This window comes from Heterodontus francisci, chromosome 18 (assembly GCF_036365525.1).
Source record: "Heterodontus francisci isolate sHetFra1 chromosome 18, sHetFra1.hap1, whole genome shotgun sequence".
NCBI lineage: Eukaryota > Metazoa > Chordata > Chondrichthyes > Heterodontiformes > Heterodontidae > Heterodontus > Heterodontus francisci.
The window spans coordinates 79,221,985-79,237,755 of record NC_090388.1 but is presented as its reverse complement, the minus strand read 5'-3'; the positions used below and the strand labels follow the sequence as shown (position 1 = coordinate 79,237,755).

The following is a 15,771-nucleotide window of genomic DNA, read 5'->3' as shown; positions in this document are numbered from 1 at the left end:
GGTTCAAAGGTGACAAATGACACCATCATTTTTGCACTGAAGCCAAAAACATGGTGCGTAATGTCTCTCTCCAGCACTGCCCTCATTGAACCAACCAAACCAAGCAGATCCAAGGTTTCACTTTCCACCTCTCCCGAATTGGTTGTAGGGCAGTGCCTGCCAGTCCGCAGTAGGTCTCAGTGCCCTTGAGCACGGAGAGGAGCGTTATTTAGGATTTCTACTGTGGATCACGAGCCAGCAGCCCATGCTGGAAGTCACGCATGGATGGACAGAGAGTGAGCACAGGAACAGGCTGGCTCAGTTGGCCTAGCCATGGGTCAGTCGATAATGCCCTCGCCTTCGAGTCAGAAGGTTGTGTGCCTCTTAGATGAAACATTAAACCAAAGCGTTGTCTGCCCCCTTGGTGGATGTTAAAAATGCAACAGCACTATTCAAAGATGAGCAGGGTCTTGTGATGGGAATGTGCCTGATTTATCCGGTGCCCACTGAAGCTGATTGTAAACACCCCTCCCCTGACCCTAGCTGTTAACCCAACAAATATTTATTCCTCAAACAGCGTCTATAAAACAGATTATTATCTGGCCATTATTACATTACTGTTTGGAGGAGTTTGCTGCGTGCAAATTGGCTGCTGCATTTCCTGCATTGCAGCAGTGACGACACTTCAAAAGTATTTCATTGGCTGGAAAGTGCTTTGGGACATCCTGAGGTTGTGAAAGCTGCTATAGAAATGGGAGAACTTTCTTTCTTTGAAATATATTCTATCAAGTACCTGATAATTTGGAGAAAGAGAGGTCCATATTGGCAAAATCTGCAACCCTCCCCCTCTTTATGCAGTATAATGATGTCGATAATGATACACCATATATAAAGGAGAGATGTGGATGTTACAATCAAACGGACCAACAAAAAAAGGTTTTGCAAGGGCAGGAGCTGGCTCTTTTATAATGGCCAATCAGTTTGCCATTCCTCACGAGCAAGTCCAGATGGAGAGTCACAACAGGTTGTTCAACCATGGTGAGCATCACATCTAAAGCCACATTTTAGCCTCCTGCCCGATATTCATGCCATGAACAGCGGGGGGGGGGGCCAGTGGATTGCGATGAATGGAGACCCAGCTGATTCTTCTCATCTCTGTTCCAATCATGCTTTTTTTTATTCATTCATGGGACGTGGGTGACGCTGGCCAGGCTAGCATTTACTGTCCACCCCTAATTGCCCTTGAGAAGGTGGTGGTGAGCTGCTTTCTTCAACCACTGCAGTCCATGTGCGGCAGGTACACCCACAGTGCTGTTAGGAAGGGAGTTCCAGGATTTTGACCCAGCGACAGTGAAGGAACGGCGATGTAGTTCCAAGTCAGGATGGTGTGTGACTTAGAGGGGAACCTGTTCCCATGCATTTGCTGCCCTTGTCCTTCTAGTTGGTAGAGGTCGTCCGTTTGGAAGGTACTGTCGAAGGAGCCTTGGTGAGTTGCTGTCGTGTATCTTGCAGATGGTACACACTGCAGCAACTGTGTGACAGTGGTAAAGGGAGTGAATATTGAGGGTTGTGGATGGGGTGCTTTGTCCTGAATGGTGTCGAGCTTCTTGAGTGTTGTTGGAGCTGCACCCATCCAGGCAAGTGGAGAGTATTCCATCACACTCCTGACTTGTGCCTTGTATACGGTGGACAGGCTTTGGGAAGTCAGGAGGTAAATTACTCGCCGCAGAATTCCCAGCCTCTGACCTTCTCTTGTAGCCGCAGTATTTATGTGGCTGGTCCAGTTCAGTTTCTGGTCAATGGTAACTCCCAGGATGTTGATAGTGGGGGATTCAATGATGGTAATGCCATTGAACATCAAGGGGAGATGGTTAGAGATTGTCATTGCCTGGCACTTGTGCGGCACAAATGTTACCTGCCACTTATCAGTCCATGCCTGGATGTTGTCCAGGTCTTGCTGCAAATGGACACGGGCTGTTTCAGTATCTGAGGAGTCACGAATGGTGCTGAACATTGTGCAATCATCAGTGAAAATCCCCACTTCTGATCTTATGATGGGGAAGGTCATTGATGAAGCAGCTGAAGATGGTTGGGCCTAGGACACTGCCCTGAGGAACTCCTGCAGTGATGTCCTGGGACTAAGATGATTGACCTCCAACAAACACAACCATCTTCCTTTGCGCTAGGTATAGAAACATAGGAAAATAGGAGCAAGAATAGGCCATTCGGCCCTTTGAGCCTGCTCCACCATTCAATATGATCATGGCTGATCATCCAAACTCAGTAACCTGTTCCCGCTTTCTCCCCATATCCCTTGATCCCATTAGCCCTAAGAACTTAGGGGCGGCACAGTGGCGCAGTGTTAGCACTGCAGCCTCACAGCTCCAGCGACCCGGGTTCAGTTCTGGGTACTGCCTGTGTGGAGTTTGCAAGTTCTCCCTGTGACCACGTGGGTTTCCGCCGGGTGCTCCAGTTTCCTCCCACAGCTAAAGACTTGCAGGTTGATAGGTAAATTGGCCATTGTAAATTGCCCCTAGTGTAGGTAGGTGATAGGAGAATGGTGGGGATGTGGTAGGGAATATGGGGTTAATGTAGGATTAGTATAAATGGGTGGTTGTTGGTCAGCACAGACTCGGTGGGCCGAAGGACCTGTTTCAGTGCTGTATCTCTCAATGACTCTATAATTATATCTAACTCTTTCTTGAATGTATTTAATGATTTGGCGTCAACTGCTTTCCATGGTAGAGAATTCCACAGGTTCACCACTCTCTGGGTGAAGAAATCTCTCCTCATCTCAGTCCTAAATGGCTTACCTCTTATCCTTAAACTGTGACCCCTGGTCCCGGACTCCCCCTGCCATCAGGAACATCCTTCCCGCATCTAGTCTGTCCAGTCCTGTTAGAATTTTGTAGGTTTCTATGAGATCCCCTCTCATTCTTCTAAACTCGAGCGAATACAAGCCTAATCGACCCAATCTCTCTTCATACGTCAGTCCTGCCATCCCAGGAATCAGTCTGGTGAACCTTCGCTGCACTCCCTCCGTAGCAAGAACATCCTTCCTCAGATAAGGAGACCAAAACTGCACACAATACTCCAGATGTGGTCTTACCAAGGCCTTGTATAACAGCTGCAAGACATGCTTGCTCCTGCACTCGAATCCTCTCACTATGAAGGCCAACATACCATTTGCCTTTTTAACTGCCTGCTGCACCTGCATGCTTACTTTCAGCGACTGGTGCATAAGGACACCCAGGTCTCGCTGCACCTTCCCCTTTTCCAATCTATCGCCGTTCAGATAATAATATGATTCCAACCAGCAGAGAGTTTTCCGCCGATTCCCATTGACTCTAGAGTTTCTGGGGCTCCTTGATGCCATACTCAATCAAATGCTGCCTTGATGTCAAGGGTAGTCACTCTCACCTCACCTCTTGAGTTCAGTTCTTTTGTCCATGTTTGGACCAAGGCTGTAGTGAGGTCAGGAGCTGAGTGGCCCTGGAAGAACCTAAGCTTAGCATCAGTGAGAAGGTTATTGCTGAGCAAGGGCAGATTGATTGCACTGTCGACGATCCCTTCCATCACTTTGCTGATGATTAAAAGTAGACTGATGGGTGGTAATTGGCCGGGTTGTATTTGTCCTGCTTTTTGTGGACTGGACATACCTGGGCAATTTTCCCCATTGCCAGGTAGATGCCAGTGTTGTAGCTGTACTGAAACAGATTGGTTAGCACCGCGGCCAGGTCTGGAGCACATGCCTTCAATACTATTGCCGGAATGCTGTTAGGGCACATAGCCTTTGCAGTATCCATTGCTTTCAGCCATTTCTTGATATCACGCAGAGTGAATCTAATTGGCTGAAGACTGTCATCTGTGATGCTGGGGACCTCAGGAGAAGGCCGAGATGGATCATCCACTCAGCACTTCTGGCTGAAGATGGATGCAAATGCTTCAGCCTTGGCTTTTGCACTGTTGTGCTCCCCATTGTTAAGGATGGGGATAGTTTTGGAGCTTTCTCCTCCTGTTAGTTGTTTAATTGTCCACCACCATTCATGACTGGTGTGGCAGGACTGCAGAGCTTAGATCTGATCTATTGGCTATGGGATTGCTTAGCTCTGTTTATCGCATGCTACTTTCACTGTTTAGCATACATGTAGTCCTGTGTTGTAGCTTCACCAGGCTGACAGCTCATTTTTAGGTATGACTGGTGCTGCTCCTGGCATGCCATCCTGCACTCTTCATTGAACCACGGTTGGTCCCCCGGCTTGATGGTAATGGTAGAGTGGGGGATATGCTGGGCCATGAGGTTACAGATTGTGATTGAGTACAATTCTGCTGCTGCTGATGGCCCACAGCGCCTCATGCCCAGTTTTGAGTTGCTAGATCTGTTTGAAATCTATCCCATTTAGCAAGGTGGTAGTGCCACACAACCCAGTGGAGAGTATCCTCAATGTGAAGACGGGACTTGGTCTCCACAAAGACTGTGCGGTGATTACTCCTACCAACAATGTTTTAGACAGATGCATTTGCGACAGCTAGATTGGTGAGGACGAGGTTAAGTAGGTTTTTCTCCCTTGTTGGTTCCCTCACCACAGACCCAGTCTAGCAGCTATGTCCTTTAGGACTCAGCCAGCATGGTCAGTAGTGCTGCTACCAAGCCACTCTTGGTGATGGACATTGACGTCCCTCACCTATTCTATGCCCTTGCTACCTTTAAGTGCTTCTTCCGTATGGTGTTCAGCATGGAGAAGCGCTGATTCATCAGCTGAGGGAGCGGGGTGGTGGTGGTGGTAGATGGTAATCAGTAGGAGGTTTCCTTGCCCATATTTGACCTGATGCCATAAAGTCCCAGAGTCAATGTTGAGGACGCCCAGGGCAATTCCCTCCCGACTGCATACCACTGTGCTGTCACCTCTGGTGGGTCTGTCCTGCAGGTCGGACAGACCAGATGAGGACGACAGATTTCCTTCCCTAAAGGAAGGACATTCATGAACCACATGGTTTTTTACAACAATCAATAATGGTTTCATGGTCACCATTAGACTAGCTTTTTTAATTCCATATTTTATTAATTAAATTCGAATTTCGCCATCTGCCGTGGTGGCATTCGAACCCATGTCCCCAGAGCCTATGCCTAGTCCTCTGGATTACTAGTTCAGTGGCATTAACACTATGCCACTGCCTACCCCATGCTGAATCCCATTGTAACTCCAACACCCCCGCTCCCTCCTTCGCCGAAGTTCTGCCTCAGTTGAGAGCTGCTAACTCAGCAAAGATTTGGGGGATGGCAGTAGGTTAATTGTAATCGTAACCGAGGTATGATCGGTTTGGCAGAGAGGTGTGTCCCAAAGTGGGTGTAGCACCCAGAAGTCATGAAGCAAGTGAGGTTTGGATGATTTAACTGCCAGGCCTCATTCTTGCTCCCACCCTCCCAGAATGATGTCAGGGCAGGAGGGGAACTGGGGCAGTTATCTGACAGTGTCAAGGATTAAAATGGCCTTCCCTGGTACAAGGTAAGTGCTGGGAGATGGAGGGTATCAGCCAGTGCCAGTGCTAGGAGTGAGAGGCAATGCTTGGGCTATGGAAACCCAAGGCCTCATAGCAGGGCCTGTAGGGAAGCATTCCTGCTCCTCTTGTCCCACAAGGATTCTATATCAGTGTACAATTTTACCTTGGCCTCTTCTGGCCAGTCCACATACTGCCTCCTGCCACGGCAGAGCTGTCAGAACTGGCCATGTGTGGGCCTTCCTGAATTCTTGAGTTAAACAGAGGTTGAAGCGCCGATTATGTCATCAGGCTGCGACTTTTTAGATTTCAAGTAGGCCCCTGCACGCCTGCTTGCAGCAGGAGCCTCAGCCTACTGCCAAATTGATGAAGATAAAATGTCACCAGGTGGGATCAGTGCAGCCTCAGGATAGGTGTTGGACTCGGACCTTTGTAATCCCTCGCACAAACCATTCCTGCCAGGTGGGGGCTTTAAAATCAACACCCACCTCCCCCGCCCAGGAATCAAATCTTCTGGCTTGATGCTACATTAGATGCTAGATCCACCCACTGGGTCATGGAGAGAGCTGGCTCTTGAAAGGAACATCAGGCTGGCAATGTGAACAAGGGAAAATATATTTAAGGCGCTTGCACCAGCACCAGCTTTTGGAAAGAGTGTGCTCTCGACTAGAATGACTTGCACATTCTTTTTGTGCTCACTGAACTTGGCAATTTCCAGTGGCTGACTGCTACTTACAGCTCCTTCAGGCTCCAGTGCTCGAAGGGCAACATCAGTGAGTTCACGGTGTGATGCATTCTGAGAGAAGCAAGTGGCAATCAGATCTGTGACGTGCTTGACTCCGCACCCGTGTGCAGGGTATTTGAGGAGATGTAGCCATGGAGATGGAGGGGGAATACTGTTATATGGAGTTCATTGCACAGATACGATCATGAGGATAAATATGCTCTTACGATCTTCTTTGGTCTTTAAATATTTCCTGGAGCCATTTCAGAATTAAAAGCAGCCTCCATCCAGATTGCCTGTTTCTTCATTTAAGATAAAGGACCTTCCACTGAGACTATAGAATTGGAACATGATGCCAATTAGCAACAGCAAATCATTATTAACCCCAAGATGCCTCTTTAATCCCTGCTTTTTGTCTTTGCTTTCTCTGGCTCCCATAAAGTGCTGTGCAAACCCAACCAACTTCTCTGGAGGATTTATTTTTCTTTAGCACTTGCCTTTAATTTTGGCATTCGAGGTTTCAAATTAGAGTGCCAAGGAGAGAAGCACAGCTCTCCTCTGTGAAACGACTCATTCACCTTTCCTTCTCCAGGGATCAGCCCACGCATGTCATTGAGGAATCCATTGCTCGCATTAGATTACAGGGACTCAACTCTAGCTTCTCCCCCACCACCTTCCAAATTAAAAGAAAAATGCATTATAAATGGGCACAAACCCCAGGCACAACTGCAGATGCCAGCACCTTGCCCCCCACTTCAGCTATAAAGGTGAGGGCACTTGCAGGTGAACAGGGTAAAATAGCAGTGTGCAAATGCAGAGTGGCTGGTGTCATTCTTCTCTTAGTGGAGTTGTAAATTTCTGTTTTCATTAGTGTGTGTAAGGCTGGGGTATTTGAGACCCTTTCCTGATGAATGCTTTTGTTTAAAGATGTCCATTTTTGGCACTGTTGCGCTAATGTTACATTAATAGGGCTGTAAGTTGTGAGCAGTTCACTGGCTTGCTTGGCTGTAGTGCAGAGCTCAGTGAGCACCACCTGAGTGGTGGTCTGCCTTCCCCTGCATCCAAGCCTGAGAGCAGAACCGAGTGACCGATAAAGAGCCAGCACTTTCCTAACTGTGAAACTACTTGCCCACCCTCCCTTCCCCAGAAATGTGAAGCTAAGAGAAGACCATCAGGCAAGCCTATGCATTAAATGATATAAATGCGTGCATCAGCTATGACCCCAAACCTCTAGTAGGTCTAACTCCTGATCAGCTGTGGCTAAGTTGAGGAAAAACTGTAAAGTAAACTTCATGAGATTAGTTACCCATGCCACATTACTAGATATTCTTAAAGTACCAGTCCCCAAATTCCCATATGTCCCAATTTCCTGAACATCGGATTACACAGGATCTGAAATGATCATCTCCATCCATCGGGCCAGTCCCAAACCTCTGAGCTCATGTGATCACTGATAGCCCTGTCTGTCGGAAATGTACCAAGGACTTTCTGGAAATTGGTAACATCTTCAGCTTCCACTTGCCTCCATTGATGTGCACAAACCTTGGAACAAGTAGCCCCCAGAACCACAGCCCGCCTGGCACCATCCGCCCTGTTCTGTCAATTCTCTGACTAGTCCATGTCATTGCAAGTCCTATCATTTTTATTTTCTTCTTACTAGCAGACTGGTACCGATGGCAGTTGCAGAAAAGTCTACAAGCCCACTTCTTTCCTTCTGGTGATACTTGATGATGTGAGAGGAAAATATATGAGCAATCAAAAATCTATCAGTTGTTAGTGGTAGACTCTCAATTCTGAGTGCGAGTCAAATCCCACTCCAGAGACTTGATCACAAAACCTAGGCTGACTCTCCAGTGCTGTACTGAGGGGTTGCTGCATTGTCAGAGGTGCCGTCTTTCAGCTGAGATGTTAAACCGAGGCCCCATCTGCCCTCTCAGGTGGACGTGAAAGATCCCAGGGGTCTATTTCAAAAAAGAGCAGGGGCGTATTCCTCAGTGTCCTTGCCAATATTTGTCTCTCAATCAAGGTCAGTAAAAATAGATTGTCCAGTCATTATCACATTGCTATTTGTGGGAGCTTGCTGTGTGCAAATTGGTTGCCGCATTTCTCTACATTACAGCTATGACTACACTTCAAAGGTATTTCATTAACTGTAAAGCACTTTGGGATGTCCTCAGGTTGTGTAAAGCACTATATAAATGCAAGCCATTCTTCTTTCTTTCTTTCTAACTATAATCAAAGCATCCAGTCAGAGGCACTGTTGAAAACCAATCAGAGTTCTCTTTGAGAAGTTCCAGCCAACTCAATGGTCAAAGATTAGGAAGTGACAATCTGTACATTATATTTACAGTCCCATCTTGTGTTTCCACAGACGAAACCCTTTGCATTTCCATTTCATCACTGATGCCATTGCCAAGCAAATCCTGGGCTATCTCTTTGAGACGTGGATGGTTCCGGCAGTGACTGTCAACTTTTATGATGCTGATGAATTAAAGGTTCGAGTTTATTTATTCTTTCTTATCCCAGCTTCCCCCCTCCCCTACTCACAGTTACTTCCAGTGATGGGTTGTCCCACCATATTAATTTAAAAGGATTGGACTGGGAGGCATATCAGTCCTGTGCCAACAAGGAACATCCTTAATCCCAGCAGTTATGTCCCCCAGACAGCCCCATGCCTGTAATAAATCCAATAGACCACAATAAAATAGAAAGGAGTGGATGTTAAGTATGTGACAGTTATAATAAAGCTCTGGTTAGACTCCATCTGGAGCAACTGCATTCAGTTGTGGCCACCACCCTTCAGGAACGATATATTGACCTTAAAGGGTGTGCAGTTCAGATTCACTAGAATGATACCTCCCTTCCTAACAGCACTGTGGGTGTACCTAAACCCCAAGGACTGCAGTGGTTCAAGAAGGCAGCTCACCACCACAGTCTCAAGGGCAATTAGGGATGGGCAATAAATACTGGCCTAGCCAGCGATGCCTGCATTCCATAAACAAATTAATTAAAAAAAAAATACCAGGGCTAAAAGGGTTAACTTATGAGGACAGTTTGGTTAGACTAGGCTTGTATTCTCTTGAATATAGTTTAAGGGGAATTGAGATGTTTAGATGATTAAAGGAATTAATAAGGTCAATAGAGAGAAACTATTCCTCTGATGGGAGAGTCCAGAACAAGGGGGCGTGGCCATATAATTAGAGTGAGGTCATTACGGGTGATGACAGGAAGCATTTCTACGCACAAAGGATAGTGAAAATCTGGAACTCCCTGCCCCAAAAAGCTGTTGAGGCTGGAGGTCAATTGAAAGTTTCAAAACTGAGATTGATAGATTTTTGTTAGGAAAGGGTATTGAGGGTTATGGAGTTAAGATACAGATCAGCCTTGATCTCACTGAATGGTGGAGAAAGCTTCAGGGGTTGAATGGCCTTCTCCTGCTCCTGTGTGCTAGTGTCATTCTGCAGATTTTTTTTAATGAATGGCCGTTCTCCAGAATGCTGCAACACAAGATGTTGGAACACAAATCTGTATCTGCAATTGTCCATTCAGCACTGGCGTAAAGGCAGTTGCCCTGTGAAGGCCAGGTACAAGAATAGAAAGGATGATACATCTCATAGCTTTACTTCACTTAGGCCATAATTGTTGTAAGGGGAATGAGATAACCAGAGTTCCAATATACCCCATTGATTTATTTTACTGCAGAGCAAGGAACAAAGTAGGGAGCAATGTCAAATCTCAGATAGGCCAATATTTTACAGTCAGGACCATTTCATTTATGGGATGTGGGTGTCCCTGGCAAGGCAACATCATTCATGGGTTTCCGGACACCTAGAGCAGTAGATTTACTGAGAGCCACAGGCCAGAGCAGATGTTTTTAATGAAACATGAAATGTTGTGAGTACATAGAATATATAGCATAGAAGAAGACCATTCTGCGCAACAGGTCTATGCAGAATTTGTACTCCACATGAGCCTCCTCCCAGCTCTCTTCAGTGGAGCTGATAGTACAACTGCAATACATCAAAGTAGCTTTAGGTTGAGTCAATGCTTCAGGCTGAATCATTCCGGTCCACTGTAGCAGCAGGGATAGCAGACTGCTCCAAGACTGGAACACTAGAGGACTGGAATGCCTGAGGATGTGATCAACTGGGCTGATATTGCTGTTCCAACTCTGTCAGTACATGCATAATGGATTTACCCCTTCTAAGCATTGTGCCAATAGACTGGCAGAGGGCTGTTCCTAATCATTTATGCAAGCTTAAAATTGACTTGAATTTAAACCAATTTGAATTTGACTTTCAGCCAGAAGTTTCATGGATTCCAAACAAGCATTACTCAGGGATATATGGACTAATGAAACTGGTTCTCACCAAGACTCTGCCTGCCTCTCTGGAACGGGTCATTGTACTTGACACAGATATCACCTTTGCCACGGACATCGCAGAACTTTGGGCTGTGCTGCATAAGTTCAAAGGTAGTATGTGATTGTGTATGTGTTCTTTCACTGTGCCCCCTGCAAATCCTGAAGCAGGGGAAATTGCTTTGAGGTACAGCTTGGAAGCTTTTGAGTCTTACGTTGGTGAGAATGAGGGGACAGATACAGTTCGCGATCTGGCAGCTGTGCAAATGTCTCCACTCTGAGTGGTTAAGGGGAACTCAGCTTGAAACATTCTATATGTGTTTTATTGCTCCGTGGTTTGTGCTGAGTTGGTGGATCACAGCCTGGGCAGCAGTTGGAATAGAACAGTTGATTCGACTTAGATTCCCACTCCTGATTGCTGTCCAGTGATCCCTATCGGGCATGAGTGGATGTTGGGTGAGATTATGATGGTCAAATATCCGTCTGGCAATCACTATCTGGGCTTAAACATTATTGATAGAGAAAATGGAGGATATCTGTCATATGTGGAGCTGTACCTAAATGTGAGTCAGAGCCTCTGGTGTTGGTGGGGAGGGAATTGTAAAGAAAAATATTCCTGTCACATATGTGAAATCAGCTTTACTTCCACTTCCCAAGTGTGACATGTAGACACAACAACAACTTGCATTTATATAACACCTTTAACATAGTAAAGCATCTCAAGGAGGCTTCAAAGAAGTGTAATTAGATTAAAAAATGGACACCGAGCCAAATATTAGGACATATGGGTCAAACATGTAGGTTTTAAGGAATGTCTTAAAGGAGAAGAAAGAGGTAGAAAAGTGGAGATGTTTCAAGAGGGATTTCCAGAGCTTAGGGCCTGGGCACATAATGGCATGGCCACGAATGATGGAGTGAAGGGAGTGGGGGATGCACAAGAGACCAGAGTTGGAACACAGAAATCAGACTCAGTGATGGAGCCTTTTAAGTGAAGTCAGTATTTTCTAGCCCTGTTCAAATCATTTAATTTTATGAAACATCCATCTTTTTTTTACTTTTATACAATAAAACATTGAAACACTTTATGGTTCCCCATGGTTTGCAATGCCTGCTGCCTTCACGTTGGGCACAAGGGAGGTGGAAAAGTGATGATTGATTATTGACCTTCCACTCAAGCTTTCCAATCGATTTGAAACTCTGAGCAACAAAGGCTGATCTAATGTTAGGATGCTCCTTGAAGGCACTTCACGATATGTGGTTCCAGGGCTGAGGGATTACAGTTACGTGGATAGACTGGAGAAGCTGGAGTTGTCCTCCTGGGGATAGAGAAGACTAAGAGGCGATGTGATAGAGGGGTTTAAAATCATGTACCGTTTAGACAGAGTAAATAAACAGAAACTGTTTCCAATGTCTAAAGGGCCAATAACCAGAGGACACTGATTGAAGTTGATTGGTAAAAGAACCAGAATTTGCGTTCAAGTTTAAAAATTTGCAAATGGACAACACGTTATCTAAAAATTAGATTGTCCTAAAAACCCATTTGTCCTTTAGGGAAGGAAACTTGTCCTTACCCAGTCTGGCCTATGTTTGACTCCAGTCCCACACCAACATGGTTGACTGTCAGCTGCCCTCTGAAATGGTTGAGCATGCCATTCAGTTCTGGCAAACTGCTACAAAGGATAATATGGTCTGCCACCACCACCACTTTAGGGCAACTAGGGATGGGCAATAAATCTTGGCCTATTTATTGAGTTCCAAATCCTGAAAATGAATTAAAAAAAGAATGGAGTCTACTTTATCACAAGTCGCTTTTGGGGACGAGATTGTAACATTGTTTAGAAACGGAATTGAGTAAGTATTTGAAAAATAATTTAAAAATGGATCGCGAACAGGAATAGAGTGGATAGTTGAAGAGATAGTGCTGGCATAATGGACCAATTGGCTTCCTTCTGTGCTTTTTTAATGCATCCACAGCTGTGCACTCTTGCTGATTTGGAGCGAGACATGCTCATTTCATTTTAAATAGTCACATATTTGACATATCTCATTCCAAAAAATAAATAACCCATTATACGTCAATGGGGTTGCAGTTGATGTCACTCTGATCATAAATCTCACTCCTAGTATCTTCCTGAAGCTGATGCTTTATTGTCAGCTTCATCAGATGTTAGAGTGCTTGCCCTTGGAGGAAGGAGGATGTTTGTTCTGTGTTAACACTGTGGTTGTTACGAGGCAAATGCAGGGCAGAAAAAGCAAGTGTTTTCTCAAAGGATGAAGGTGACAGCTAATGGACGGACCACCGATCCAATGATGCCACTTCACTGACTTCACTGGGAAAGGCTGCACTGTGCTTTTGTGCAGAATCTGCTGAGGGGAATAGGGAGAAAATAACCATGGATTTTTTTGCTTTGGCCTCACTTAGTTGTACCTCTGATATCAGTATATTAGCACTGAGGATAATGAAGCAAAACCCATTGCTTTGGCCTTTGCTCAATCTGAAGATGTGTATTCTTGTCCTGTAAAGTCTCTTGTAACATCATTCAAACAGTTAAATGGCTCCAGATAGTACATGGCACAATTTAGAAGAAAATGCAATTGCTTATTCCTGACCTAAGACAAGCCCATTCACCCAGTCGATGCCCATTCCTCTAGCACATTATCTGTCCTGTCATGTCATCCCGTTGTATTCTGCAAGCCCCGAGTAGTTATGCCTCTGTTGTCTTGTTTGTAGATTATTCCAAATGCTGAACTACCCGATGAGAAATATCTTTCTCCTAACATTACAGTTCCAAACTTCATTTTCACTAATTTACTTTTGTATCTTCTGTTGTTCTGGTGTGCTTTTGAAGTAAAAATCAGGGTTTAATTTAGGTGTACAATTTTATAGTTTATATACTTATCTGAGTTGTGCTCTATCTCCTTTAAGGTTTTCTAATGTTGTCTCAAAAAGAAAGAAAGAATTTTCATTTCTGTAGTGTGTTTCATATCCATTGGATGTCCCAAAATACTTCACAGCCAATTAACTACTTTTGACATGGAGCCATTGTTGTTAATGTAAGCAAACATAGCAGCCAGTACGTACACAGGAGGGTTTCAAAAACAGCAATGAGATGAATGATCAATTCATTTGTCTTTGGTGTTGCTGGTGTGTTAGCCTAGGATATTGGGAACATGCCCCCTGCTCAATTTCAAAAAGCATTGCCTGACTAGACAGAGAAGACTTAACATCTCATCGGAAGGATGGCAGCTCTGACAATGTAGCACTCCCTCAATTCAACTGAAATGCCAGCCTAGATTATAAACTAACTCCTTTACACTTAAGATCAGTCTGGTTGCTCTTCTTTGTGCTCGATGCAGAGCTGCCAAGTTTTGCTTTCGTGATCTGTCTTGCCCTTTTTGATTATAAATCTCACCTCAAATAGTTCCCTGATCTTGACAATTATGCTTTTCTAATGTACTTGTTGCTTTTCATAACTACTGAATCTGGCAGAGAGGTTATGTTGGATACATAAAGAAGACATCTGGTATAAACTGACCTGCGACCTTGTTGCGTACATGAGGTAAACAGCAATAGTTCTGGTAAACCCTATCCCTAGGGGAAAGAAAGTAACTGGCTTACTCAGGTCTCATTTTGTCACGCCGTTTTCAAGCTCTAGACAAGCCATAGAATTGACCAGTTTAGTGGGATTAAAATTGGTTATTTACCTCATGGACCAGGGTTTGAATCCAGCCCAAAGTAATAGGGTGCAAGCCTCTGTTTAGCTGTAATGGTCATACAGTTCTCAGGGAATCCAATCCAGGCTCTACTATGTATAGACAACATCACTTACAACACAAAACTGCCCTTAATTCAGCACAAATTGGTTAATTACCCTCAAAGGCCAGATGATGACTGGTGTAAGAAATAGCAAAAGGCTACACCGGTGGAGTAGATTGCACTTGTCTGAGTTTGGAGTTGAGATGTATTTTCAGGTCAGGGGGAGCTTTACTCTACATGTAACTGCGCTGTACCTGACCAGGAAGGTCTTGATGCTGTCAATGCTTGCCTGAAATGGCAAATGTTCCATTCTTCAGTACTAACATCCCTCACCTGATGGACGCAGGACTGACAAGGAAAAGGGGTGGTTGTGGATTGGAAATGATTGGCTCACATCTTGTGTTCCTAGAAGATCTTTGATCTGAGAAGTCACAAATAACAATATTCAGTGATTTATTCAAACTTTAATTTCAAATCAAATCAAACAAAGTGAACAAATCTCTTAGTGTCGCCCAGACACCCTGCTGAACGGCTATACAGACTGTTCCTGTCCCAGAACAATCTGAATCATAGAGTCATTATGGCACAGTAGGGGGCCATTCGGCCCATCAAGTTTGGCTCTCTGTAGAGCAATCTAATCAGTCCCATTCCCCGACTCTGTCCCCATAGCCCTGTAAGTTTATTTCCCTCAAGCGCCCATCCAATTTCCTTTTGAAATCATTCATTGTCTCTGCTTCCACCACCCTCATAGGCAGCGCATTCCAGGTCATCACCACTCGCTGCATAACAAAGTTCTTCCTCACATCCCCCTGGATAGAAGATTGGTTAGCTAACAGGAAACAGAGAGTAGGCATAAATGGGTCATTTTTCTGGTTGGCAAGATGTAACAAGTGGTGTGCCGCAGGGATCTGTGCTGGAGCCTCAGTTTTTTACAATTTATCTAAATGCTTTGGATGAAGGGACCGAAGGTATGGTTGCTAAAATTGCTGATGACACAAAGATAGGTAGGAAAGTAAGTTGTGAAGAGGATATAAGGAGGCTACAAAAGGATAGAGATAGGTTAAGTGAGTGGGCAAAGATCTGGCAAATAGAGTATAATGTGGGAAAATGTGAAATTGTCCATTTTTGTAGGAAGAATAAAAAAGAAGCACATTATCTAAATGGTGAGAAATTGCAGACCTCTGAGATACAGAGGGATTTGGGTGTACTAGTGCATGAATCGCAAAAGGTTAATATGCAGTTTCAGCAAGTAATTAGGAAAGCTAATGGAATGTTACTGTTTATTGTGAGAGGAATTGAATACAAAAATAGGGAAGTTTCAGTTTTACAGGGCATTAGTGAGACCACATCTGGAGTACTGTGTACAGTATTGGTCTCCTTATTTAAGGAAGGATGTAAATGCGTTGGAAGCAGTTCAAAGAAGGTTTACTCGACGAATACCTGAAATGAATT

General features: G+C 44.7%; 1 protein-coding gene across 2 annotated transcripts in view; it reads left to right on the top strand.

Annotated features, from left to right (window-relative positions):
- Positions 1-15,771, top strand: part of large1 (LARGE xylosyl- and glucuronyltransferase 1) — a 488,923-nt gene that overhangs the window by 312,416 nt on the left and 160,736 nt on the right. For both annotated transcript variants that reach the window (XM_068051293.1, XM_068051292.1), the window contains 2 exons: positions 8,574-8,697; positions 10,505-10,676. In XM_068051293.1, coding sequence (XP_067907394.1) covers positions 8,574-8,697; positions 10,505-10,676 — 296 coding nt within the window. The remainder of the gene's footprint in view (positions 1-8,573; positions 8,698-10,504; positions 10,677-15,771) is intronic.